Source organism: Rhincodon typus, chromosome 3 (assembly GCF_021869965.1).
Source record: "Rhincodon typus isolate 14 chromosome 3, sRhiTyp1.1, whole genome shotgun sequence".
NCBI classification, from domain to species: domain Eukaryota; kingdom Metazoa; phylum Chordata; class Chondrichthyes; order Orectolobiformes; family Rhincodontidae; genus Rhincodon; species Rhincodon typus.
The window spans coordinates 13,244,247-13,271,410 of NC_063334.1; the positions used below are offsets into that span (position 1 = coordinate 13,244,247).

Consider the following 27,164-nt stretch of genomic DNA (forward strand, 5'->3'; position numbering starts at 1 on the left):
CAACTATCAACAGTATTGATTATCAACAAATAGTATTTGTTCAGACCAATATTAAGGGAAGTATTCCATATATTAAATAATTATAAACTATTAACCTTCCAGCTTCTCAAAAGTTGCAATTCTAATTGTCATCTCTGCTACCTCAGTTTTAATTCATCTGCTTCACTATCATCAGTTTCCATCTCTAGATATTTCACTGCAAGAGAATTATTATTTGCAGTAAGTTTTTAGCCCTGCACAACTAAGTCTTTTCTAACAATATAAAATACCAGTTACGGATCATAATATCATAAGAAATACATTTGGCTCCTTGGGCCTGCTCTGTTATTCAATCATATCATAGTGGCCTTAACACCACTTTCTTGCCTGTCAAACATAATCTAAAACACAAAGAAATGTGCATAACCCAACCTTGAATGCATTCAATATCCAAGCCTCCATTGCCCTCAGTGGAAGAGAATTCCAAAAATTAACGGTTACCCTGAGAGAAGAAATTTTTCAAAATCTCCATCTAAAATTAGAGACTTTCTTTAAAAATATTCTAGATTTTCACATCTGAGCATCAATCCTGCAGAGTCTCATCAGAATGTTATATGGTTCAATAACGTGACTTCTAATTCTTTGAACTCCAACCAATATGAGCACAACTCGTTCAACATTTCCTCATAAGATGAATTTGTGACAAAACTTCTCTATTTTAATACTCAAACTTCCTTGGAGTAAAGGCCAGCATTCCATTTTCCTCAATAATAAATTATGTTTATATATAGTAGTGTACAAGATTCAACATCTTGATTTTCTGAACCAAGAACATTTATCAGATAGTACTGATCTAATAATTCACTAACAGAGCTACCCACCTCCTTTCTCTTTATCCATATTCTACAGAAATGTCAAAAAGCCAGAATATTCAGATCTCATCCTGGTGACCTTTTAACTAGGTCACTGTAATGGCTGTCATACTCATTTATTTCTATTTATCCTGTTAATCCATTCAGCTTGTTACAATACTGCATACGTTCAGTTAAAGAGCTTTTAATTTTGTATTTTTACTGTCAGTAGTAGGCAGGAATGTGCAGTTGAGGCCATAATCAGATCAACCTTAATCTTAAGAAATGGTAGAGCAAGGTCAAGAGGCTGAAATGTCTAATTCCTGCTCCTAGTTTGTACATTTCAACTTTCTTAAATTTGACATTTTTTCTGGGGCATTGATATGTTCATATGCTGTGACCATTCCCATTACGCTCTGGATACCATTATTTACATTATTAACATGAGCCTACCCCAAACCCCCAACTTTCCTCCAAATCATTTAGTTTAAAGCTCTATCTACAGAACATTGGTTCCTCTGCGGTTCAGGTGAAGATCACCCTGATGGCAAAGCTCCTTCCTTCCCCAGTAACTGGTGCCAGTGTCCCATGACTGGTACTGTTTCCTACTGAGCAGAGAAACTTAACAGAGGCATTCAAAAACAAAGATTTTGGTATAGATTGAAGGTAAGTAGCCAAAAGAATCAGAGGTGACAGGAGGTTTTTTACCCCACAAACAGTGTTTTGTTAAATGCACTGCCTTAAAAGGTGGAGGAGGCAGATTTCAGTGAAAAAAAAGAACAACTTTCATTTGGGAGTTAGAACAGTACAACACAAGAGCAGGCCCTTCAGCCCACCAGGTGTGTACTGACCATGACATTTTAAACTAATCCCATCTGCCTGAACTTGGTCTGTATCCTTCTATTCCCTACCTGTTTACGTGTCTGACTAAATGCGTATTAAACTTTGCTGATATACGTATAAAATGCCTTGGGATTTTCCTTAATTCTACTTGCCAAGGGCATTTCATGTCTCCTTCTAGCACTCCTAATTTCTTTTTTAAGTTATTTTCTGCTTCCTTTTTACTTCAAGGGCCTTGTTTGATTTGTGTTTCCTAATTGGGTAAACATTTGAAATGAAAATTTTCACAGAATTATTTGAAATGAACTGGCAAGTGAAGCCAAGTGGAACCCTTTCAAGGAACTAGCAAAAGCTCAATGGACTAACTGGTCTCTTTTTATGCCACATCATTCAATGATTTTAAGACAGTATCCAGTGTATATACATCATATCAATTATTCATTGACAAAAACTTACATTTACTATATTCCTAAACATCTTTGAAAATGCTTGATAATGTGATTAAATGAACAACTAATAGCTGAGAAACAGTTAAGTGATAGACACATCATTCTGAGCTCATGTATATAACAGGAACCCTAAATCAGTTCTTACAATATTATCAATGAAATTCTGATACCTTTAAGACGAAATAAACAGGCCACAAACACCACACTACTTTGGTTCTTTTACATGCAACAATTGTTTGTGTTAATGGTGCTTGTTACTAATGAGTATTTTATGCTCGTTAAAAAACTGTAGGACATAACTGTTAGTGCATAATCCTATTTCTAATTTGTCAATTTTTGAGACATATTAATTATAGACATGATGCAGTAATTTTAATGCTTGCAAAATATTCCAAGTGCATGTAGTTCTACCAAGTGTGAAGTAGTGGTAGTTCCAAAAAAAAAGACAGACTGATTACTTCACTGATACAATACATTATTAACATTAATAATATTGTACATCATCTTACCTTTATCCATGTTTACTGGGGACATACCACTGAGATCAGTAAACTGAAACACAAATAAGTTAGATTTATGAATCTTAAATCTCAGTACAGATATTAGACAAAATAAAAACAGGGTTTATCATTCATGGTATACGGAAGTTGCTTGCAAGGCCAAAATTTCAATTCTTGAGGTTGGTGGTCAGATGTCTCCTTGAATTGCTGCCGCTCAAATGATGTAGGTGCATCCAGTGTCGTCAGAGCTGGAGTTCCTGAATTTTGATCCATTGGCAATGAAGGAACTGTGATTTAGTTTCAAGTCAGGATCCAGCATGCCTTGGAGGAGAATTTTCAGCTAGTAGTGTTTCAATGTGACTGCTGCCCTTTTTCTTCTAGATGGTAGGGGTCAATATTTGGAAGATGGTGTTGAAATAATCTCGGCAGATTGGTACACTGCATTTTGAAGAAAGCACACACTAGGCTGGATCTTTCTGAAGGTGGGTAGAGGGGAGGAGCTTGTTGCACTAGTAAAATGTTATGTACGACCTGCCTGCCGAACCTGTCTCCCATTTTACACAGGCTGTAGATGAGTTCGGCAGCACGCATTCTGTGAGTTGAGGAAGGCCCTTAGGTGGCCAATTAACATCTACTTGACTGCTTCCATCAGCCTCCGCCCCCATTTTAGATCACAGCAGAGGGAATCCTGTACTAGGTGGATAGATTTTAGTAAGAAAATTGGAGAGAGGCATCGGGGAGCCTCTTTGGTGAAGTCCCTATTGGCAACTGTGATTCTTCACATGGGCCTGGCCAGCTAGGCTGCTCCCACCCACCCAAATCTAGACTTACACAAGTCTGACTTTCATAATCCTAAACTGTCCCCAGTAGGGACAACCACTCAAACCTGGTGCTGACGGGACTTAGGAGCTGTGGAGCACTCTGACTGCCCAACAACTCTTTAAAATATCCCAGACAGGGGTGAACGTCTTGCCCTGAGACAACTAACGCTGTAACAAATGTAAAATGGCTGCGTGGCAGGTGGCTTTTTCATGCGTTTTCTCCAGGTTGTCCATTTATTTTGAAGGGGATGGATGTGGGACAGGGATCATAGTACCTCGTAACCTAAAGCTCATTGTTTCTACAGTTTATGAATGATTTTTAGGGTGTTAGATGGGCCACAAATTATATGGGCTATTTTGTCTTGGATGGTGTTGAGTTTCTTGAGTATCATTGGAGCTGGACTCATACGGGCAAGTGGAGAACATTCCATCATACCTCTGACCATGTATTGTAGATGCTGGACAGGGTTTGAATGTCAGGAACTGAGTTACTCACCTTGTCATGTACAGCCAGCAGGTACAGCAAGTAAACAGGAAAGCTAATAAACATTATCAATTATCACGTTGGGAGCGGAATACAAAAGTAAGGGGGATTAAATTATGCAGGGCATTGGTGAGACCACATCTGGAGTATTGTGCAGAGTATTGGTCACCTTATTTAACGATGGAAATGCACTGGAGACAATTCAGAGAAGGTTTACCTGAAATAGGTGGGTTGTCTTATGAGGAAGGCTAGGTTTATATTCTTCTAAACCCTCCAGGGAATAAGAATTGTCTTGACTGGAACACACAAAATCCTGGAAGGTCTTGAGAGGATTGATGGGGAGAGAATGTTTCCTTTTTGAAAATCAGGGTTTGTCCATTTGTAGCAGCTATTAGGAAAAATCTTTTTTCCAAGAGGGTCAAGAGTTGATTGCCACAAAACAAGTTTCCTTTGATATAACCAGGTATTTTATAACATGGAAATATTCCAATTGTAGGAAGTAGAAGAAAGAAAGCCAAAAGAAAAAAGGAGGGCAGAAGACAGTGAAAGAATTGTAGGCAGATGATGGAGATGTGTGTAAGCACCATAGAGCTTTTTATATACTTGAGATAAACTATGTATTGCCATCACTGTACAAATTTGAAATGCTTAAATGGATACTAAAGGGTATTGCACCTTCTTTAAGGGCCAATTTGAGTATGCTTCGACATTGCAGAAAATTAATAGCAAAAATATACTGTGTACAAAGTTTCAAGACTAAAATTCTTACCTCTCCCATTACTGCTATGGGTGTTTCCCCAGTAGCTTGAGCCACCCTGTGTTCCACCAGATAAAACATATACTCATCATACAGCAGACGAATCAGATGAAAGGAACCAAAACTTGCTGCACTCCGTAGGGTCAGGTCTCGGATAACCATGGAACTATTGCAACAAATAAGTTATGAGGTTAAGTGATCTTCACTTTCATAAAGTGACCTACTAGCCAATAGTCTCTTGAACTTTTAGGCCAGTAATTCACATACCACATGTGCGAAACTCAGTCACACAGATCATGAGTTTTCAAATTCGACAACCTTCCTCTATGTCAGAATAGTTCATCTCATCTTGGACGGTAATGAGTTGCTATGATTGGATTCACTGTTCATGGTCTAGGGAGGAATACTATCACCTATGTTTTCTGTTGACAATCAAAGATAAATAATCTATACAACATATTGGTTGAGAGAATGAGATTCGGTTGTGATGATCCTTCACAGTGGCAGACTGGTGATACTTGCTATTTAGATTAATAGTGAAAGGAGGTACCTGTGGATGAAGGATCAGATAGTTACTGGCATATAATCACACATCAGCATATTATACCCTTTCAGAGAGGGCAGCAGAAAAGGTATAAAAAGAGAACAATAGCCAAATTTGAATCTAACAGATCTATCAAGTTGATAGAAGCTTGAGGTTGGAATTAACCGTGTAATGTAAGGCCTGGAATACGGAATATTTTCTCTTTTTTTAAATTCACTTGTGGGACATGGACATCAGTGGCTGGTATTGCTCAACTCTGGCTGTCAGTGAACTGAGTGGCTTGCTAGACCAATTTAGAGGGCAATTGAAAGTCAACCACATTGCTGTAGGTCTGCAGTCACATCCAGGTGAGGATGGCAGATTTCCTTCCTTGAAGGATATTAGTGAGCCAGATGGTTTTTCCAACAATCACCAATGGTTCTTAATTCTAGATTCTTTGTTTTTTATTGAATTCAAATTACACCATCTGCCATTCAAACCTTGGTCCCCAGAATATTAGTTGAGTTTCAGGATTAATAGTCTAGCGATAACGATAGATACCTATCCACACATTCTGTTGTCACCTTTGTAAATCTCTTCTGCAGCAGTTTCTAGTGTGCATATCTTTTCTATAATATGATGACAGAGCTATGGAGTTCACTTACTGCGGTCTAACAAGATTTGATTCAGACTTAGCATAACTTGCCTACTTTTCAATTTAATCCAGCTAGAAAATACGCTTAACATTGGGCTTGTTTTTTATTAGCTTTGTTAACTTGTGGTGAAACTCCTTGTGATTGACATATTTGTACTTTGAGATTCTTTTGTCCCTCTATTTCAGCTGGACGTGGAATTTCTATCCAACAAATAGCCACCCTAATCTTCCTGTAGGAATATATTACCTCACATTCATTGGTTTTGAACTTTGTCTACTAATTATTGGCCTTTTGTGCAGGTTTATTCATGACCTGCTGCAAATTCTTACATTATATTAAATAATTAAGGAACAGATAAACTCAATCTTCATTAAAGATTCTAAGGTCTGCCTCAAGCCTACTATTCTCCAACAGATACAAAAGAACAATCGTTGCATTTCAAAGCAATTTAAGTGCAGTGTGGTGCATTAATAGTTTTTTGAGGTACTGTATAAATGCAAGGTATTCTTTCAATGTTAATATCTGGAGAGTCCTTAGCCCTACTCAGAGCTCAGATAGCCTGAGAAAGTGCTTGACCTCTACTTTACTCAGATGGTATGCATCACCTTTCTGGTTTATTTTATTTCAGATTATTTATGATATTATAACTGCTTGTTTCTTTCTGTTCTCCAAACCTACCTGTAAAAGGACCACTTAAGCAGGAACTGACGGGCAGCTTTGGGAAAATTAGGACTTCCTTCATATGGCTTCAACACCTGTGTTACCACATTATCAAGCCAAGCGGCCCACTGTTCCAGGGTACTTTGCTGCTGAAGGGTCATCTTGAAGTCATGTTCCAGTCTTTGTACTGTGCTGTCATCACACTGACATACCCAGGAAGCCTGCTCCTACCAAAACATAAAAAAATCAAGTTTATATTATCATTAGTATCATACTAGCAAATACCTAGACATAATCTGTGCAACAGTTGAATGGAAAAAACTTTAGTGTTTTTGAGCTCTGAAGACTGGGCCAAGGTCTGTCCTACAGCTGAAGTGCAACCAAGCCACAGGTCATAGCTATGTCAGTTGGGGTGCTGTGGAGACATCCATCTGGGGCCTGGGCTGTCCTCAGTCACAGCCAATGTCACCCTTAGCTGCACAGTTGTGCATGCACGCAGCCACCTCTATGTTTGGCGCATGGCAAACAGTGTGCCAATATGAATTGGAGCACTGACTTCCAGTTCTGAAAGTCCCTACCATGTTCAGACCTCAAAGGTCCACACAGAAGAAAAGAACATGAGAGGTCATAGCGATCCACTTAAGTCAGTCCAGGGATATGGACATGAATGGTTGGGGGCGTATTATGGGGAAGTCTGTGCAGTCCTGGGGAGAGGGAGGAGCTCAAGACTGAGGTCTGGGATCCTTGGATAGATGGCTGGCTAACCGGCAGTTCAATTGCCCAGCTATTTCTGCTGAATATCTGTACAGAGAGTAGAATGGAGACCTCTTGTACATGTAGCGATGTTATCTAACTGTTTTATAGGTACAGCCCGAGATTTGTGCATTAATACAATATGCCTTTTTCTCTTTGAAGAATAGGAAAACTATTCTGATTAATATATACAAGGATGCACATTGGTACATTGTTTTTATACGTTAAGATAATGCTTTTGCAATATGGCCAGATCTAATCTTTATACAATTATCATGACTTATTGAGAGAAGCACTCCGTAGTGTGCTCTCTGTCGTTGTGGATGGATGTGCATGCATCATTGATGTTTGGTATGATATTTGCAGTATCAGAGGTGTATCTTGTCATCTTGTATGATGGACAATTGGGTCATGTACAACTTGGATGTGTTATCTGTTTCATCGTACAATTTGACCATTGTTTGTGACAATATTGCTCAAACTGAGTTGGACAATAACACTGTAATATCATTCCGTGAATGGAAGTTTATCAAGATCTCAAACACTGATGATCTGTCCAGGTTCAAGTTGGGACATCAGTCTATATATTAGTTGATCATGCTTTTGTACGATTTTCTCTCATGTTTCCAACAATGCTGTGGTGATGGTGTGGAGGAATAATTGTGGGGATCTGTCATTCATAACAGGAGCTGCTGGTGAGGATAAAATATTACCTTGAGTAGCTGCAGGTATATTTATGGCTATCCAAAAATCTTGGCAAGCAGCTGTGTATTAATGATCATGAACTTTATCATATTGACAGCGTGTTCCAAGGGACAATTAGATTGATGACAGTCAGAAAAAGACTGTTTGGAAAGAGGCCGTTCAGCCCATCAAGTCTGCACTGATCCTCTGAGGAACCTATCCCTGTAAACCGCATTTGCTGCATGTTTTGGAAGGATGCACTAGCATACTAGTGGGATTTATGGGCTTAGGTTCCGCGGAGAGTCAGTGTGAACTTGATGAGCTGAACGGCCTCTTTCCAAACCATCAGGATTCTGTTTCTCCAGACCATTGTTGGACCCAATTTGTTGAGGAACAACAAACATACTGAATGACAGTTATTATGTCAATAATTGCTACACAAGTGGGACCTTTGATTAGTCTCACAAAAGGGAGCTTAATGAAGTAGCCAGTCACCAGAATGTAGTTGTAATCTTGGAAAATATCAGTCTCCAGCAGTCCTACACCACCACTTAGTTCCACTTCAAAGTTCTCTTTTTCAAAATTTTTACTTCTTTGCCTAAAGTTTTGATGATTTCACCTAACATTTCTGTTTGGTTTGTAGCTGATTTTTCCTTCTCCAAAGATGCCTTTGCGAAGCATCTTTATCTTGTTAAAAGTGTGCTATCGATTACCAACCTGGTACTTGTTTCCTATAGTTTCAATTCTTCCCAAAAGCTAAGTTACGTATAAAAGGGTAAGCATATTACCACAGCCACTTAAAAAAAAATGTAGGATCTCCTGTATGGCATTTGTTGAAATTACGGTCTGAAGAGGATATTTTTAAACTCTTAAAACTGGTTCAGTTTGTCGTTTCACAAGCACTTATACTGGTGGTATCTTGAAGTATTCTTTTGCTTCTGTATGACCTCATCCTGAATGAAGTTGTTTGACAGCATGGCACTTTTCTGCCCCACTCAAGGCTAATTTGTAATCTTTCACAGATAATGGAGAACTGGGTCACTTAATTATCATCTCATCAAGGGATACATAATGGAAAATCTTACAATTTTTGATGCAATTTACCTCAGTAAGAAGGATACTCCTATGGCACGTTTTTCTGTTCACACATGCAATGATTTCTAAATTTTGTATTACAGAACCATAGGCTTATATTAGAGTGGAAAAAGCCCAAATTATACTACGTTCATATAATTGCTGTGGGAGTACTTGAAGCACATTCTGAGGAACAAAAGTGGAAAATTCTTCCACTTTTTCAACTTGGACATTCTGCACCTTAATAATCAGAAAAATTTGCACATAAATACATGATTTGTGTGAATTTTGTATCTGCGGCGCCAACTCAAAGTCCCCTTAATAAAGAGTACAGACTCCTTCCTAACAGTGAGTAGGTATGAAGGTGCTTTAGAGATTTCAATTCAGATTTAAAAAGGCAGATTTTTCTTTATAACTGTCAATTAAGTTCTCAGCAGGTATGCCCTGGCTATCTTTAAAAAAAGACAGCCAGTGATTTTCTTGATCAAATTTACTTGCATAGCATGGCTACACATGCCTGCACCCTGACTGCGACTTCTACCTGAATATTGAGGAGGAAATTGAAGTGTAACTGCTAGTTTGAGGGGCTTGGAGCTGCAGTATAGCCTGCTCATCAGGAGACCTCTTTTTAAACATTTTGTAGAATGTGAGTCTCACTGGCAAGGAACCATTTGTTGCCTATCCTTTTGTGCTCTTGTTAAGCTATTGGTGAGCCAGCTTCTTAAACCACTGCAGTCCATGTGATGTAGCTACAGTCACAGTGCTATTAAGAAAGGAATTTCAGAATACCAACGAGACAGTGAAGGAGGAATAATATAGTTCCAGCTCATGATGCTATGTGGTTTGGAGGGAAAATTGCAGATTGTGGTGTTACTATGCATCTGTTGCCTTTGTCTTTTTAGGTGCTTGAATTTATAGTTTGGGGATGTACTGTTGAAGAAGCCTTGTTGAGCTGTTACAATGCATCTTAGATGGTACACACTGCTGCCATTGTGTATAAGTAGTGGAGAAAGTGAATATTTAAGGTGGTGGATGGGGTATCAATCAAGTGGGCTGCTTCTCCTGGATGCTATACAACTTCTCGAGATGATTAGATGATCTCTTCTTGTGTATGGTTATTTCCTAATATTTGTATAACACAAAATGGCCGAATCCTCAATGTTCTCCAGATCTTGGTGCATTTGGACAAGGACTGCTTCAGAATCTGAGTCGTCACAAATGGTACTGAACATTACACAATCAGCAGCAAACATCTCCACTCCAAACTTAAGATGGTGAGGTCACTGTTGAAGCAACTGATTTAGAATCAAAGAATACCTTCATTACAGAAGCAGGCTATTCGACCCATCGAGCCCACACATCCAAAAAGCAGACCTGCACCCACCACAGTGCGCTCCCCCCCAATCCTTATAACCTTGCATTTCCCATGGCCAATCCACCTAGCCTGCACATCTTTGGGGTGTGGGAAGAAACCTACTTTTTTTCTAAATTCGTCATTTTTCTAACACTGCAGACTTTGATCAAATACTGACAGGATGGATATCTTTCACCATTGGTTAAAATCTCAGTTCCTGTTAGCTCAGGATGAAGACAACCTATTGGGACAGAGTCAGATATTTTTTGCTTGCGTTGATACATTTGAGTCAGTCCCTACTTTCTTCCTCCCATGGATATAACCATTTGCTTATTTTCACATTGGTCCATGTCATGGAGCCCTTAGACTAACTTCATTCGGAAAAAGGTGAAAGGAGTGAAAAATTTTGCAGCTGGCTGTAGTTGCATCGCTCCTGGGAGCATTCGACATTGAGACGAAATGATAAGATTGATTCGGCAATGAAACTTAGTTGTGCTCTCAGGCATATTTCACTCATGAGCAGAAAAGTACCAAGGTTGATCTCTACAGAAAAAAGAAAGGCTGAATGTTCAATCTACTTGGATAGCTACATTAGGATGATGATGGAAAATTGTCTTGGCATACTCCCAGTCATCTGTTTTTTATTTTACCTCATCCAGAAGTACTGGCCAAGAATAAAGTTAACTTGCAAATTTGTTGGGGCCTAGCACAGGACCCTGAGGAACTATTTTAGCGATATCCTAAGACTCAGATGATTGCCCAAGATGAACCATGTCTTTTATGAACAGTAAGATCCCACTTCCATTCACTTCAGTTTTGCTAAGTCTCCTTGATATCACAGCTGGTTAAATATTGCCTCGACATTAAGAGCAATCATTCTCACTTCACCTCGAGTTCAACCCTTTAGTTCATCCTCAGACCAATGAGATTAACTTTTGGTGAAAGCCAGACTGATTTCAAATGAGCAGGTACTGTTATGTATGTACTACTTGATAGCACTGTCAATGACATCTTCCATTATTTTGCTGATGACTGAGAATAGACTGATGGGTGTTAATTGGTAAAGGAGGATTTGTCCTGTTTATTGTTTATCACAGGATACACTTAGCCTCTCTTCAACTTCGTCAGACAGATGCCATGCTGTAACTATCTTTTTTTCATTCACAGAATGAGGACAAAGCTGGCTAGGCCAGCATTCACACCCATCCCTAATTGCACAGAGGCCAGTTAAGGGTCAACCACTGTGCTGTGGGTCAGGAGTTGCATGTAGGTCAGACCAGATAAGGATGGCAGTTTCCTTCCTTAAAAGGACATTAGTGGTCCCTCCTTAAAGAATCAGATGGGTTTTTCTGACAATCGAAAATGGATTCCCAGCTGTCAATTAACTCTTACTTCCAGATGCTTTTTCTTCCCCCTTTCTCCTTTAAAGCCTGGAGAGTGGTGGTGAAGGAGGAAAGCTCCGGTGATGGCAGCAGCAACACCACGTTAAGCAAGGAGCAAGTCCTGGGCTGAAGCCCCCAGCCTGAACTCGCAGGCTGAGCCGACGCTCTAGTTACGCAGTTAGGCTCAGACACCTGAAGGAGCGGAACGGTTGGCAAAAGGGATGGCAGAGGACTCCTACAACTGATGACTGGTGGCAGCATCTAGAGAAGCATCAGATGAGGAACAGGAAGTATGGAACCTGTGCATCCCCAGGCCCATGACTCCAGCCCAGATGCAGAATTGTGATTGTGGCGACAGCAGAGGCCTGTAACCGAGACCCCAGACCTTGTCCCAGAGACCCAGGAGCCTGTTTCGGAGACTGTGGCCAATGTCAAGCAGTGACTGGAGGAGCAGCAGAGGAGGAACAGGAAGAGAGAAAGATGTACTCTACTGCAGTAAAATCTTGCATCGTTTTCAGCATTGCACCGGAGCGTGGTGATGATTTGCACATAACACTATTTTTCTACACATGTAACAATAAATCTAAATCTAAATCTAATTTTTATTGAATTCAAATTCCACCATCTACCTTGGCGAGATTCAAACCCAGGTCCCCAGAACATTACCTGAGTCTCTGGATTAAAAATCCAGTGATAATACCAGTAGGCCATTGTCTCCGCTTCGATTTAAACAAATGTCATCTTACTCTGTAACTTTTTCTCCATTCCCTATCATGTTCTCAACATCTACCCTATCAAATCCTCTCAGCATCTTGTATAAGATCATCCCTAATTCTTCTAAATGCAAATGAATAAAGGCCTAACCTGTTTAGCCATTCTTGATAAGTTACCCACTTATCCCAGGAAGCAGCCAAGTGAATCCCTTTTGAACTGCCTCCAATGCCAGTATATCTTTTCCTTAAATATAGGGACGAGAACTGGATGTCCCTGCTTTTACACTCTAACCATTGAGCATTATAGGCCAAAATTCCTTTTGCCTTTGCAATTACTTATTGCATTTGCATCCTAATATTTTGTGTTTCATGTGCAAGAACACCCAGGTCACTGTGTGTGGCATTTTCTTGGATTTTCTCTCCATTTAAATAACAGTCATGCTTTTTGATTCTTCCTACCAAGGTGTGTAACCCCACCCTTTCCTGTGTTAGACAGCTTCCGCCCAAGATTTTGCCCAGTCACCAGCTGATCTATATCCACTTGCAGATTCCTTCTGTCCTCATCACAACAGGCGCTCCCACCTATTTTTGTATCATGAACAAATTTGGAAACCCCACCCTGTCCCCTCCTCCAAATATTAAATATAGATATTAAATAATTGAGACCATAGGACTGATCCTTGTGGCACTCCATTAGTTATGTCTTTCTAACCTCAAAGAGACCTTTTAATCCAGACTCTCTGCTTTCTCCATTTTAAGTAGTTCTCAATCCACGCTAACACATCATCCCTAATATCATGAGCTCCTACCTTGTGCAATAACATTTTCTGTGGCACCTTAGCGAATGCCATCTAGAAATCCCAATTATTACATCTACCGGCTCCCATTTATGAACTCTGCTTGTTGAATCAAATGTGTCAGACATGATTTCCTTTTCATAGAACCATGTCGCCTTCATTTGATTGTGTTAAGCTTCTCTAAATACCTTGTTATTTCTTACTCAATGACAGATTTAGGCTGACTAGCCTATTGTTTTCTGCTTTCTGTCTCCCTCCCTTCTTCAACAGGGATGTCACAGTGCAGTTTTCCAACCTGCTGGGTCCCTCCCAGAATCCAAGGAGTTCTGGAATATATTGGGACAAATCTCCACTATGTCTGCAACCACTTCCTATAAAATGAAAATGATTAGTCAAGTGTTCAGTCAGTTATGCCTGAATATGACAGAGATTGGTTGTATTCACATAAATTGTAACTATCTTCCACTCAAGGTGTTTTGCTGGAGAGCACAGTTTTTTAATCAGGTGACTTTGCCACAGCTGGATAGATGCTGGATGGCTTGTAAATTGAAGGAAGTTTTGGGCAAGTGGAAAAAACTGGCATAAGTTAGAGAATTATGAAAAGACCATGAGAAAGCAAGGACCCATATAGAAGGGTCTTGTGGTGGTGTGGTAGTGTCCCATCTGGATATGTGTCATAACAGGCCCGAACAGTTTCAATAAAAGTTACTAAAGCAGGGACCTGTTTTTGGGTAGAGCACACATGATGATGATTGCTGCAGCTTTTGTCACCAGTTGTGTTTGCTATAATTCACAAAGTGTATTTTTTTTTAAAATATACTTTGTATACTGTTTGCTGTAATGTGCTATTTAATCAGATTCTGCTGAATAAATAGAGATTGTTGGTTGTAAAATGGCTTTATTGTAAGGTCTTTAATAACCCTCAGCCCAACTAACTGGTTGGCATGGTGATGTTAATAGAAACACTGATGAAGTTTCGAAAAAAAAATTTAATTTATAAATTTTAAAATAATTTGTATATTTTTTAAGAGAGTCTGAGGTGATTTGAGGAAATCCAGTTCCCATTCCTCTACACAATGATTGTTTGTTTTCACCAGAAAAAAATTGGATAACGGCTGAGAAGGAGTAATTTTCTGTTTTTTTCTTCAGGTTTGTGAAGAATCATATATCTGAACTGTAACTGAAAATATAACTACCACTAAATACATGAATGCATTAGAACACAAAACAGTGCCTGTTCCCACCTGAATTCTTTTCTGTTTTGCTGAAAAGTTAATTTTTGTTTTCAACAAATTGAAGAATGTTAATATCACAGAATGAAATACTTTATTGGCTATTTATCCATTGACTACAATGGACAAGGATAAAATATTTCGATATGAAATAAAGTTTCTTCTATATTGTCTTAACAATGTGCTCAAACCCCAGCTATAGGAAAATATTGTCTACTGTACAGGTATAATATTTCTAAGCAAGATTTCTAAGGAGTTTAGAAAGATGGGGGGAGGGAGTCTTATTGACACTTAAAGCATAGCAAGAGGCTTGGATACAGAGCACATGGAGATGATGTTTCCACTAGTAGGACAGACTGAAACGTGAGGGCTCAACCTTATAGTGAAGGGATGACCCTTCAGAGCTGAGATGAGGAGTAATTTCTCAGCCAGAGAGTACTGAACCTGTGAAACTCACTGCGATAGAAGGCTATGGAGACCCAGTCACCGAGTGTCTTTAAGACAGAAATAAATAGGTTCTTGACTAGTAAGGATACCAAAGGTTACAGGAGAAAGGAGGAGAATGAGTTTGAGAAACATATCAGCCATGATCAAATGGCAGAGCAGGCTCAATGGGTTGAATGGCCTAATTCTGCTCCTATATCTTATGGTGTTATGGTCTAATACTAACAGCACTGGATTTTACAAATAGGCACAGATTATGCTTTTATCACATATAATCTTAAAAAGGCTGCATTTGGTTGGAGTCCAAAATCATATCTGACCCAGTGTTAGAAAGCAGCAAATTAAAACAAATTTATAGTCCACACTAATGGAATTTTAAAATTCAGATGCAGCTTTACAAACAGCTGTGGCATTCACTCGAACAAGTTAGTTCCACTATGAATTTGGTCAACCTACAATCACTGACTATTTTGCCATAGTTGAGGCAACTTTGCTGCTCTAAACTTGGTTCCTTTCAAAAGTCAATAAGTACTCTTTTTAATTTAATGGTACAGAGTGCTTTCAGATTTTGGAAATAATTACAACAATATCTTTGTCATGTACTGCAATACCCACAATATCAGCTCCATTTAGCTTATGGCATTAGAGAACAGAATTCACATTAATTACAAACAAGAGGAGCAACAGGGCACAGCTATTCGCAGTTTTTTTTGCAGAGTTCCTTTGCAGAAGAAGAGAAACAAGAGCAGTGCTGATAAGCTAAGCAAATGTTCGGTAAATAAGTTTTTAACAGGCAAGTCAATCCAGGAAAGTGCAACTTTGGGTAAATTTTAGTACTTTATGTCCGATAATAAACCTAATTTCAGAATTATATTTCCACCATGAAAGATCTCAAACGGGTTCTTTCTGTTGGGCCCTTCAAAGAAAGAAAGTTGTCAAACACAGAATAATTTAAAGTTTTATTATTGAATTCTTACTCAAAGGCAATTTAACAAAAAAATGGAAGATCCTGATTATTCTAAACTTGCTACTGCTGAAGTCAATTGGAGTGCCTTCAGATGATGCAATACTAACCACATAACAGTTCAGCCATTACTGATGGTAGCAGAGGTTAACATCTTCGCAAACCATGCTTCTGCTTGAGAAAGGAATGGGCTCATAATGGAGGTCATTAAAGCGGCCTCAGAAATCTCTGTGCAGGAAATAAGATTAAAACTTTTCTGAAAATGTGAAGCCTACTGTTATTGTTCAAAATTAAATTGGGGAGTACTTGGATGAAAAGCAGACTTTCCTATTCCAATGAGTAGTAATTCTGTTTAGTGCAGGACTAACTTGCCAAACAGCCTAATCAATATTTGGCTTAAAGGATCACGCATATAAAAAGATGCAAAAGTTCTCTTCATATACACCAATCACCAGAAAGGCAACAGTGCCATGGACTGAGTGTGCTGACCTCCATGCCAACCTGGATTTAACCTATGGAACAGCAATGTGGTGAATGTGAAGTTAGGTAAAGTGTTTAAAATAGAAATAGATTATTGCTTAACCAAGAAATTGAAGTGCCTCCTCTTGTGAGGTGAGGCACCCGGAGGGGATCCCTGATTGACAGAATTGTTAATTGGAGAACCAGATGCAGATGCCAGTGTGCCTGCTTTGTGATGCTTCCTGTTTCCTGATAATTAATTTTAATGATAGGGAAATGTGAAGTGTCACGATCTGACGTTCAGATTTCAGGACTGAAACCTCACAAGGTCTACCAGAGAGAGATTTGGGCTTTATGCCGACGCAGAAAGAAGATAAGTAATGTTTTATGCAAATAATTTATGAACAATGAACCAAAGTAGACAAATTTCCTATATTTCTTATACAACTGGCTGTATACGTCAGTGACATCAAGAACTTTGTTACAATGATAAAAGGTTCAAAATTGCAGCATGAAATACTAAAAGCAATGAATCTATACAATAAAACCGGATTCAGGAAGAACTTTCTCACAGAAATATAAAAAGATTTCCCGTTCAAATTGTGCCATGTGTAGATTCTGATTACTTAGTAATTTTTCACCAGAATTGAAGGTAATCTTTAAGTAGACTAGATACATTTGTCAACAGTTTCTGCTCATTTCAAAGTTCAATTTCTGCTTGAACTCATTTGCATTTCGGTGAATGCAAAATTTTCCATGTAGCAGTATACTGTGGCAGTGTGTTATAATGTTCAGAAAAAGTAGGAAAAGGAGGGATGGGGTGGCTGTATTGAATAAAGAGAACACTGCATTGCTGAAGAGACATGGACTGTTCTAGTAAGGTCAGGGACAGAATCCATTTGGCGAGAGCTAAGCAACAAAAAAACTGATGCAATTAGAGTGTTTGGTATTATCTATAGGCCACCGAGTTAAAAAGATGTACAGAATAAAAATTTCAAGGAAATTCAAAAGATGCAAAAAGTATGGATTAGGCGGATTCAAGGCAGAGATTTTTAACTCTCCGAATATAGGCTGGGATTGTAGTGGTGTAACGTGCAGGAATTCCTAGAATCTGTCAGTGGAAAGTTTCTATTGCAGTACACTTCCAGTCCAACAAGAAATGAGGCATTGTTGGACCAGGCTCTTGAGAATGGGTTGGGCTGCATGGATTAAATGTCAGGTGGGAACGTTTAGGGAATGGTGACCATTTTATCATAAGGTTAGGCTGGCTCTGGAAAAGGAGTATGAAATGTTTAAAGTATAATCATTATCTAGGTCAACTTGAAGTAACACTGAATCTGGACCAGATAAACTGGAATCAAAAGTGGCCAAGCAAAACAGTACTTGAACAATGTGCTGCATTCAAAGAAGTGATATTTTGCACACAGTCAAGGTATATTCCCATGAGTTGGAAGGACAGGGCAGACAATTGCTGGATTGTGAAAGAAGTCAAGGTTAGGAAGAAGAAGAAAACGTACGCTTGACAACTAACTTGGGGATAATATGATGTGCAGGTTCTGGTACTGGACTGGGATTGGACAAAGTCAGTAGACACAAGACACCAGGTTATAGTCCAACAGGTTTATTTGAAATCATAAGCCTTCAGAGCACTGCTCCTTTGTGACATCACCTGACAAAGAAGCAACACTCTGGAAGCTTGTGATTTCAAATAAACCTGTTGGATTACAACCTGGTGTCATGTGATTTCTGACTATGTGCATAATACAGTCAAGAACGAAATACAGTCAATACGAATATGGTAAAAGGAGCAGCAGGACCAATTAAGTATCAAAAAGATTATGCTTAAAGTCAGGATTCAGGTATTAAATGAATATCATACATTCGTCTTCATCAAAAACAAAAGAGCAAGCTGTCCAGGTCATGGTGCAAGTGGTGGTATTACAGACTTCTGAAGGATTTAAAATTGGTGAAGAGGGGTGTTCTGGATAGATTGTACTTAAAGCTGAAAAAGGCAGCAGCACCAGATGAGATTCATCCAAGATTACTAACGGAAATGAGAGTGAAAACGGTCAGCCAATGGCCAAGCAATTTTCTGGTTTTCCTCAGACTCAATGTTCAGGAGACAAGGGTGCAATCAATGCCAATCAGTGGAGCGTCCACTTCCAGAGAAGCCAGGTTCAGTTGCCCGGTAGCTTACTAATCTGAATGGTCAAAGTGTGAAACTGGTTAAAACATTCAAGTGGAAATGGCAGGCACTAAATGGGACAGTGACCCCTGGGCCCCTGCGAGGGAGGGGAGGAATGAATATAAAAGAGTGCGCACAAAAGAATGAGAGGTGTATGAACTAGTTTGAGAAAGAGGGTAAGTGAATGTGCGGGAAAGAGAGCGCGAGCACAAGTGTGTGAGAGCGAGAGAGAGAGAGCCAGCTGGTGCAAGAATGAAGGAGTCAGCGAATGTGTGGACCAGGGGAGCGAGTGCATGGGAATGAGAGAATGAGCATGAGTACACAAGAGCAAAAGAGAATATAGGCTAGTGGGAGAATGAGGGAGAGTGAGCGAATGCAAAGGATAGATCAAATGAGAGTATGCAAGAGTGTCAGAGAGAGAGAATGAGCTGATACAAGAATGAGGGAATACGTGAGCAAGTGTGAACAAATGTGTGACGAGTGAGCAAGTGTATGATGAGGGAGTGAGTGTGCAAGAACGAATCTGTGCAAGAGTGACACTTAGCAGGTGCACAGGCACAAATGTGAGAAAATAAGAGTGACAGAGTAAGTGCATGATTGAGAGTGTAAGTGACTGCATGTTAGAGCATAGGCAATTACCTCATTTGAGATGGTACAGGGGACTGCTGTTGAATAAAGGCAATGCGACTGGAATTGACGTGCATGATTCTCCATCTGTTGTCACATACCAACTAGCAGCAAAGGGTGTGGAATCCTGTTTTGTTATGGTATGAATCAGAGTCAACATTCCATGCCGTAAAGCAATGTGTATGGAGGCAGTGGCAACCTACAGCCAGGGAAGTAAACCTATCAGAAGTTTTCTTTCCCCTCCTTTTTGCAGCAATTGTCCTGACATATGCCACCTCTATGTCTGTGTAATAGCTGCAGTTTAAAGGATTGCACAGGGCTAGACCCATTCTGAGAGTAGGTGATTTGTGTCACCAGGCCTGAAAGTCTGTGCAAAGTCATGTGACATCAGTCCCTGTAAATTTTAGCAACTTTAAGGAAGACTACAAACCACAATACATTTCTATAATTGTAGCAAAAGCCAGGGTCAGCTAAAGCCAAGTGCTAGGAAATGAGATTAGAATAGGTGGATGTTTGCTGACTGGCATGGACATGATGGGCTGAAGGGCCTCTTTCCATGCTGTAAAAACTCTATCACTCTAAGTAGTTTATGATGCCTATAAATAATGCTCATGATATATTTCCTGCTGCTGAATGTGTAGTTCAGAGATGGTGTTAGCCGGAGGACTGAACTCCAAATGGCAGTGCTGGTACTAAATCAGTGTGGCATGCTGACTGAGGTTTAGAACTGCCTAGCCTCCATACTTCTGACAGACAGACCTTGCATGAGTGGCACTACAGGTTGATGCAAACATCATTTTGGATCCAAAACAGTACTGAAATTGTCAAGAAAGTTGGTGCTATGAAAATGAATTTTTCTGCCATACTATTTTGATCAGAGTGCCTTACTCCACCATCTGACAGTAATGTGATTTTAAGTAGCTGTAAAAGGAATTTTGTTTTCCAAAAAGCCAAAAGAAAGCCACTTACTAGTTTCATTTGCGCATAACAGTGTTTGAGTGACTTCATTTTTAAAAATAAACACAATTAACTTTAATTGAAGCAATATTGTACAGTCTTGAAGCTTACCTGGACATTGGCGAAGTCTACACGATTGAGGTCACTGAGCATCTGGTTAATTTGAGATGTGTTTTGCAGCACAGCTCGAGCAGCTTGAGCTAAATGATTGAGGGACGTATATCTACGCAGTGTCTGAGCAAAGGCACTTACAGCTCCAACCTATCAGAAAAAATGTGCAAATACGAAGAAAGTTAAAGCAATGTGGTTCTTGAAATTATTACAGGCTTTTCTGTATCTTTGGATTGATGGCAGGAAGGAGAGGTGAATGGAAGAAAGGCTACATGTTGGGAGGGATAGAGGGTTGAGAGGAGGGTAGGTTAGTTGGATCGACCTATGGAGGGAGGGATGGATGGCTAAGGAGGGTTGAAGGCATGAGTGAGGGAATTGTAGACCCTGAATTCAGGATATCCCTCGGCAATTTATAAACAATTCCATATATTTGAATTGTAATTACTGTTTTAATGTGAGTAATATGACGTTGCCGTGGGACTTTTACATCCATCTGAGAGACGAGGGGAGACCTCAGTTTAAAGTCTCTCCAAATGTTGGCACCTCCAACAGTGCAGTACTCTTAAATATCAGTCTAGAAATTTTCTGTTCTCATCTCTTGAATGGAACTTGATACCTACAACTTTCTGACTCAGGTGAGAATGCTACTAACTGAGCCATAGCTGACGTAATACAAGAGCATAATTTTATTCTAATGCAGATTAATACACGTGTATTGTCAATTTTAATGCATTTACAACGTGGATGTTAGGAAAGCTCGATCATAATCCTGAAGCTCCCTTATTTTGTATAGTCAGTTGTGTCTGAAACCAAATCACAGGCTGTAACACCGAGTAAAAGCAGGGGCAGAATATTACAAAGAACAGGTCAAAGCTGAAAATTCAGGTAAGAGAATAAATGTCTAAAGCCAGCAACTCCTCACTGTTAACCTTATTTGTTTATTGAGTCAACATTATAATTCTACCCTTCTACTTGAAAGCAAACTTTTAGCATACAGATGGAGCAATTCACACATGACTTTACATCCATATTAATGCACACAGCTTGGAAAATGAAAATGAAGTGCAATAGGTCTGAAGCACAATTACTCAGGCTCTAGTACATTAAACTAAGGAATGATGTTGTGAAATAAAATCTGATGAACAACAACATCATCACTATAAACCCTATCATTCTAAGAAACTGAACAATGGGAATGAATAATACCCTGAAACATAAATATCATATTAGAACACAATCTGTGTGTGATACAACAAAGAACTACTCTAGATCATTCAATTGGGAAAGAAAATATCAAGAACTAAACGCGCAAGTGTCTTTGAATCAAAGGTCATGGTCTAACAAAAGATATTAAACAATGCCCCATCTGTCATTTTGAGACTGACGTAAAATGAATGCAATTACATAAGAAATAGGACGAGTAGGCCTGGAGCCTACTCTAGCACTCAATAAGATCATGGCTAATCTGACTATAGCTTTAGCTTGACTTTCCTGCCTGCCTACAGCACCTGAGTTCCTTTTCAATCAAAATCTGTTTAATTCTGGGTGGGTGAGTGCGAGTGCGTGCACACTTGTGAGGGAGAGGCAGAGTATGCCTGTGCACGTATCTGAGGTGGGGGGAAGAGGGTGTGCATGTGCATGTGTGCGGGGGGGTAGAGAGAGAGAGAACGTGTGTGCGCATGCGCACTTGACAGTGTGTATGAGAGAGGATCTGTATGAGTGTGTGTGTATTTATGTGCACGTGCGTGTGTGAGAGGGTGTGTATGTATGCGTGTGTGTGAGCGTGTATAGTCTGGTGGGGTCACTGATAAATCCTTTAGTTCTCTCAGGAGAGTAACCTCAAAGGAATTCAGGGATTTACATATATATATTAATTAATTAAAACCTTCTAACTGATGAAAGATTTAACAGCATCTCAGGTTTGTTTAGTACATCCTCATCAATGGTGTGAACCTTTGATCTTTTACTTATAAATTCTGTGTGTGATACCACCTCTCTCACTAACACCTGAAGGAGGACTGAGGGTCCGAAAGCTGGTGTTTTCAAATAAATCTGTTGGACTAGAACCTGGCGTCTTGTGACTTCTGACCTTGACCACCCCAGTCCAACACCAGCACCTCCACATCATATTACAAAGCCGTGCTGCCTCTCATTAATTAATACAAAACTTTCCAAGTGTCTCTGAATTTGTCCCCTGATTATTGCTTCCAAACCCTTGCTGCACTAAATATAAACTACAGCTACTGGGAATGTCTTCATACCGTTTCTCAGAACAGGACATCACATTTGCCGCTTTCCAATCTTTGGCAAATCTCCAAAATATCATGGGAAGATTGGAAAAGCTCTCTCCACCCCCCACAACCATTTTTCTGTTCAGTACCTCTTGGAACTGCTCAGATACTGAAGCAATGCATGTCCATGTGCAGAAAGGCCTGGGAAAGATTCAGACAAGTGGCAAGCAAAATTTTTGCCACACAAACACCTGGCAATGACCATCTCCACAAAGACAGAAAAACAGTTCTCCTTGATATTTAATCGGATTATCATTGCTAAAACCTTGCCATCAATATCCCAGGGGATTTCCTTAACTTAAAACTTAACTACAATAGCCTTAGCAATTCCATTTCAGTCTTCTTGACATCTAACCTGTTTGGTGCACTTGGCAAGATTGGAACTTAATAATGATGAGGCTCGTTGGGCTGTTAACCAGTAACAATCCTGAATTGGCAACTTGTCACCACCCGGTGAGAAACTCCCCACACCTCTTCTATGTTTCAATAAGGCCATTTCTCACTCTTCCAAACTCCATTGAATGCAAACCCAACCTGCTCAACCTCTCCTTGTGGGACAATCCTTACATATCCGGGATTAACCGACTGTCTCCAATGCTAATATATAATTTCTTAGATGAGGGGACCAAAACTGTTCACAATATTCGATATGTGGTTTAAGCACCGCCTTGCATTGTTTTAGCAAGACTTCCCTATTTTTATACTCTATTCCTTTTTATGTCAATTGACATGTCACTTAATAATCTGAGTGGAATCTAATACCTCAAACTGTATCAGTAGAATACCATTCTTAATTCTGCTCATGTTGTTGTTTCCTTTGTGGAATATTACAATTGGATCCTCCTCTTCCCATTTCAGGTTTGTCTTTAGTTGAGCGGAGTTGAACTCAATCTCGCAGTCTACAAGAGCTTTGGAACTCTGGTTCGATTGGCAAAGATCACCTATTCAGTATTATCAGTCTAGGATATTTGAGGAATTATATACCCAAATATTGCTTTCACACATTGTAGAAGAGCCTTAAAGCTTCTATTTTAAACAATCGGGATTACAATTTAACTTAGTCTATAACAATTCCATTTGACTCACCTTGGTGCGAACCATTTGCTGCGGAATATTGTTCATGGCATTTGTCAGCCATCCTTCGAGGCTTTTTGCAAAATTCCGAACGGCTTGGGTCAAGGCACCTAATAATGGCAAAAGTGAATAAAGATAGACGAATATAATTCAATAAGAGATTTACACTCTTATCTGAAGGCTATAGTTCAATATTTATTTTTCACAGATTTTAGAACTGAAGAACTTTACAATTCAACTGGTAAAATGTTGCTAAGTGTTAAGAACTGGGCAGTGCCAAGGATTAGATATTAGCCTTTCACATCAGCTACTTATGTAGCCCAGATGGAATTAAGTTCTCGCAATTTGTTGGAATACAAGTTGCGTACAAATGGAGTTTGTACAGCTCAATCCATTTCATAGAGGACATGAACCTACAGGAAAAATAATTTTCCTTATTGGCATTAACTGAAAATGTTATGAGAGATTGGTAGGTGAAATATATATTAAAAAGGCACGCTGCTGGATTAAATGTCTCTCTTTTCTCGCCAAGGCTTATCATTTAGACAGAGTTGCACAGACTTTGCTGGTTGTGCTATATATGACATTAGAATGACTACTACTGCCATTAGGTGCTGAAATGGAAAGTATTCTACCCCTTCCTGTACAATGAAAGTACTTGCTTGTTTTTGTGTAACAGCATAATTATACAGCATTTCTTAATGATATTAAATTTGGTGATCTCCCTTCATATTACACCATGTACTTTGAACACTACAAGAACACTTGATTAGGTAATATTTATACAGGAGTGAGAAAATATTACAAGACTCAGTGCCCGCTTACAGTCTGTGAAAAGTTTTGAGCTTCATAGAAATGGCCTCATTGGTAACAGTAATTTATTTGAACAATGACCTTTGCACAACTATTTTTACATCCAATAAAATTATTAGTCAGTATTTTTTAACATTAGGGAATAGAAGCAATAATTTTCAAATTGCTGCTTATTGTCCAGACGAATTCAGGGGCAGGACTGAATGCAAAGTTGAAAAACACAAACATAGAAAATCACCTCAAAAGGTTTTGGTTTTGGTATAATCTAATCTATAACTAAATGACCTCATTCATGATCAAATTGATGATACCTCTATTAATGTTTTCAATATATTTCTATTTTTCTACTTATGAAACAACTCCAGTTCTCCTGTAGAGGCATCTCATCCACAAGTTGCATGAAATAAAAGTCAACAGTCCATGAACCTGTTCTGACTGCACTGTCCTTAAACAGTCATAACTGGGTCTATCTTATCTATGAACAAAAACAAAGTTGCTGGAATAGCTCAGCAGGTCTGGCAGCATCTGTGAAGGAGAAAACAGAGTTAATGTTTCGGGTCCAGTGACCCTTCCTCAGAACTGAGGAAGGACAAAGGAAATAACAACATGAGTAGAATTAGGAAAGGTATTCTATTGATAGAGTTTGAGGTATTAGATTCCATCAGATTATTAAGTGACATGCTCTGAGGAAGGGTCACCGGACCCGAAACGTTAACTCTATTTTCTCCTTCACAGATGCTGCCAGACCTGCTGAGCTATTCCAGCAACTTTGTTTTTGTTCCTGATTTACAGCATCCGCAGTTCTTCTGTTTTTTATTTACTATCTTATTTATGGCTTCATTCAAGCAGGGAGAATGTCAAGCAAACCACACTTACATCAGAAAGATAAAGCAGAATATCTTTGAAATCTGAGGGAAGTACTTGCACCGAGTGGGAAGAAAAAAATAATATGGAATCGAATTCAGGGGCAGGACTGAATACAAAGTTGAAAAACACAAACACAGAAAATCACCTCAAAAGGTTTTGGTTTTGAAAGCAAGTCTACATTAAGAAGTGATTTTGAGAAAAAGCATAAAGGTATGTTGGCTGTCAATGTACAGGCAAACAGGAGTCAGAGTCTATGTCAGGGAGAGCAGTGACTTAACGGTCAAGAGGACACTGAAGTAGAATGGGATGGTACCATTGCTGTAAGTGAAGGGGAGGAGAAGAATCTTGAACTTAGTTCAAAGAATTAGACGTGGCTTAGTAAGGACCAGGTCATGGAGGTGAGAGTTTTGGATCTTGTAAAGATGTGCAGCAGTATTATGAATGAGTTGTAATTTGTGGAAGGAAAGGCACAAAAGGAGACGATGGACACCAAAGGATATTTTAACTTTTACAAGATTGAACAACATACGTCTTTCATTAATTGTGAACTTAAATTTGAAATGTTTATATTGATATATAGAAGGCAGAGCATTTAGCAATTCAGCTGCTAATGATTGGTATAATGATGAGAAGCTAAATGGAAGCAAAGAATTATGGCTCCATTATCTATAGAAGCAAAACTTTGCTCATATCAGTGTCTAAATTCAAAATGAATGCATTTGTCAGAACTGTTTTGATCTCAAAGTACTTATTTAAATTTTGAGGGACTGATATTTAGAATTGTAGAATTATTGAATATAATTATAGAATCCTTGAAGAATAGAATATATCCTTAAGGGCATTAGACAATTATTTGGATAAAAATAATGTGCAAAGACATGGGGAAAACACAGGAGATCGGCAGCAGGTAATGATGCTCATTTGAACATCAGGCAGGAATAATGGGCTGAATGATCTCCTGTGCGGTAAAACTTCAGAGATTCTGCAAACATATCAGTTTGGTTACATAGATTGAGGAAAATGGTAAATGGTAAATGATAAAGTCCAAGAAAATATTCTAAGGGCATATAATACATTATAATTTGCTCTTCTGAAGACAAAACCAAAAATTCACTAATATTTAACATCAACACCATTTTCTTCCATTCTGACAAATAATTTCTTGAGGTTGTTGGCTGGCTCGCTGAGCTAGCTGGTTATTGTACAGACGTTTCCTGGTGATCAAATTTAAGAGAGAGGAGGAAGACAACAATCAACTTTTGTTCCTAGATGTCAGGGTAGAACAAATGACCAACGGGGAGTTCCAAACCACAGTATATAGGAAGGCAACCCACACTGATCAAATCCTCAATTTCCACAGCAATCACCCCAATGTCCACAAACAAAGCTGTGTTAGGACATTATTCAAACAAGCCACAACACACTGCAGTGCACCAGAACTATGCAAGAAGAAGGAAGAGCATCTATACAAGGTATTGCTAACAATGGATATCCCAACAACTTCATCTGCATGGTGCCTAATAGATAGACAACACCAAGAGGACACAGTATGCACCAAGACACTGGCCACACTACTCTATATCAATAGCATATCAGAACTGACAACGACTCCTACAACCACTAGGAATCATGGTAGCACACAAACCCACAGCCACACTACCACAAGCACTCACAAGGAACAAAGACCCCATACCCATAACATGCTGGAACAGCGCAGTTTACAAAATACCTTGCAATGGCTGCAACAAACATTACATTGGCCAGACCACAAGGAAACTAGCCATCAGGATACACGAACACCAGCTAGCAGCAAAACGACACAACAAGCTTTGCCTCATCTCAGTGCACTCGGACAATGAAGGC

General features: G+C 39.2%; 1 protein-coding gene across 5 annotated transcripts in view; it reads right to left on the reverse strand.

The window, feature by feature from the left end:
- The window catches only part of rfx3 (regulatory factor X, 3 (influences HLA class II expression)), a 134,889-nt gene that overhangs the window by 18,883 nt on the left and 88,842 nt on the right, over positions 1–27,164 (reverse strand). For all 5 annotated transcript variants that reach the window (XM_048621083.1, XM_048621081.1, XM_048621086.1 and 2 more), the window contains 5 exons: positions 23,634–23,731; positions 20,257–20,406; positions 6,539–6,747; positions 4,694–4,847; positions 2,629–2,671 (listed from right to left, as the gene is read on the reverse strand). In XM_048621083.1, coding sequence (XP_048477040.1) covers positions 2,629–2,671; positions 4,694–4,847; positions 6,539–6,747; positions 20,257–20,406; positions 23,634–23,731 — 654 coding nt within the window. The remainder of the gene's footprint in view (positions 1–2,628; positions 2,672–4,693; positions 4,848–6,538; positions 6,748–20,256; positions 20,407–23,633; positions 23,732–27,164) is intronic.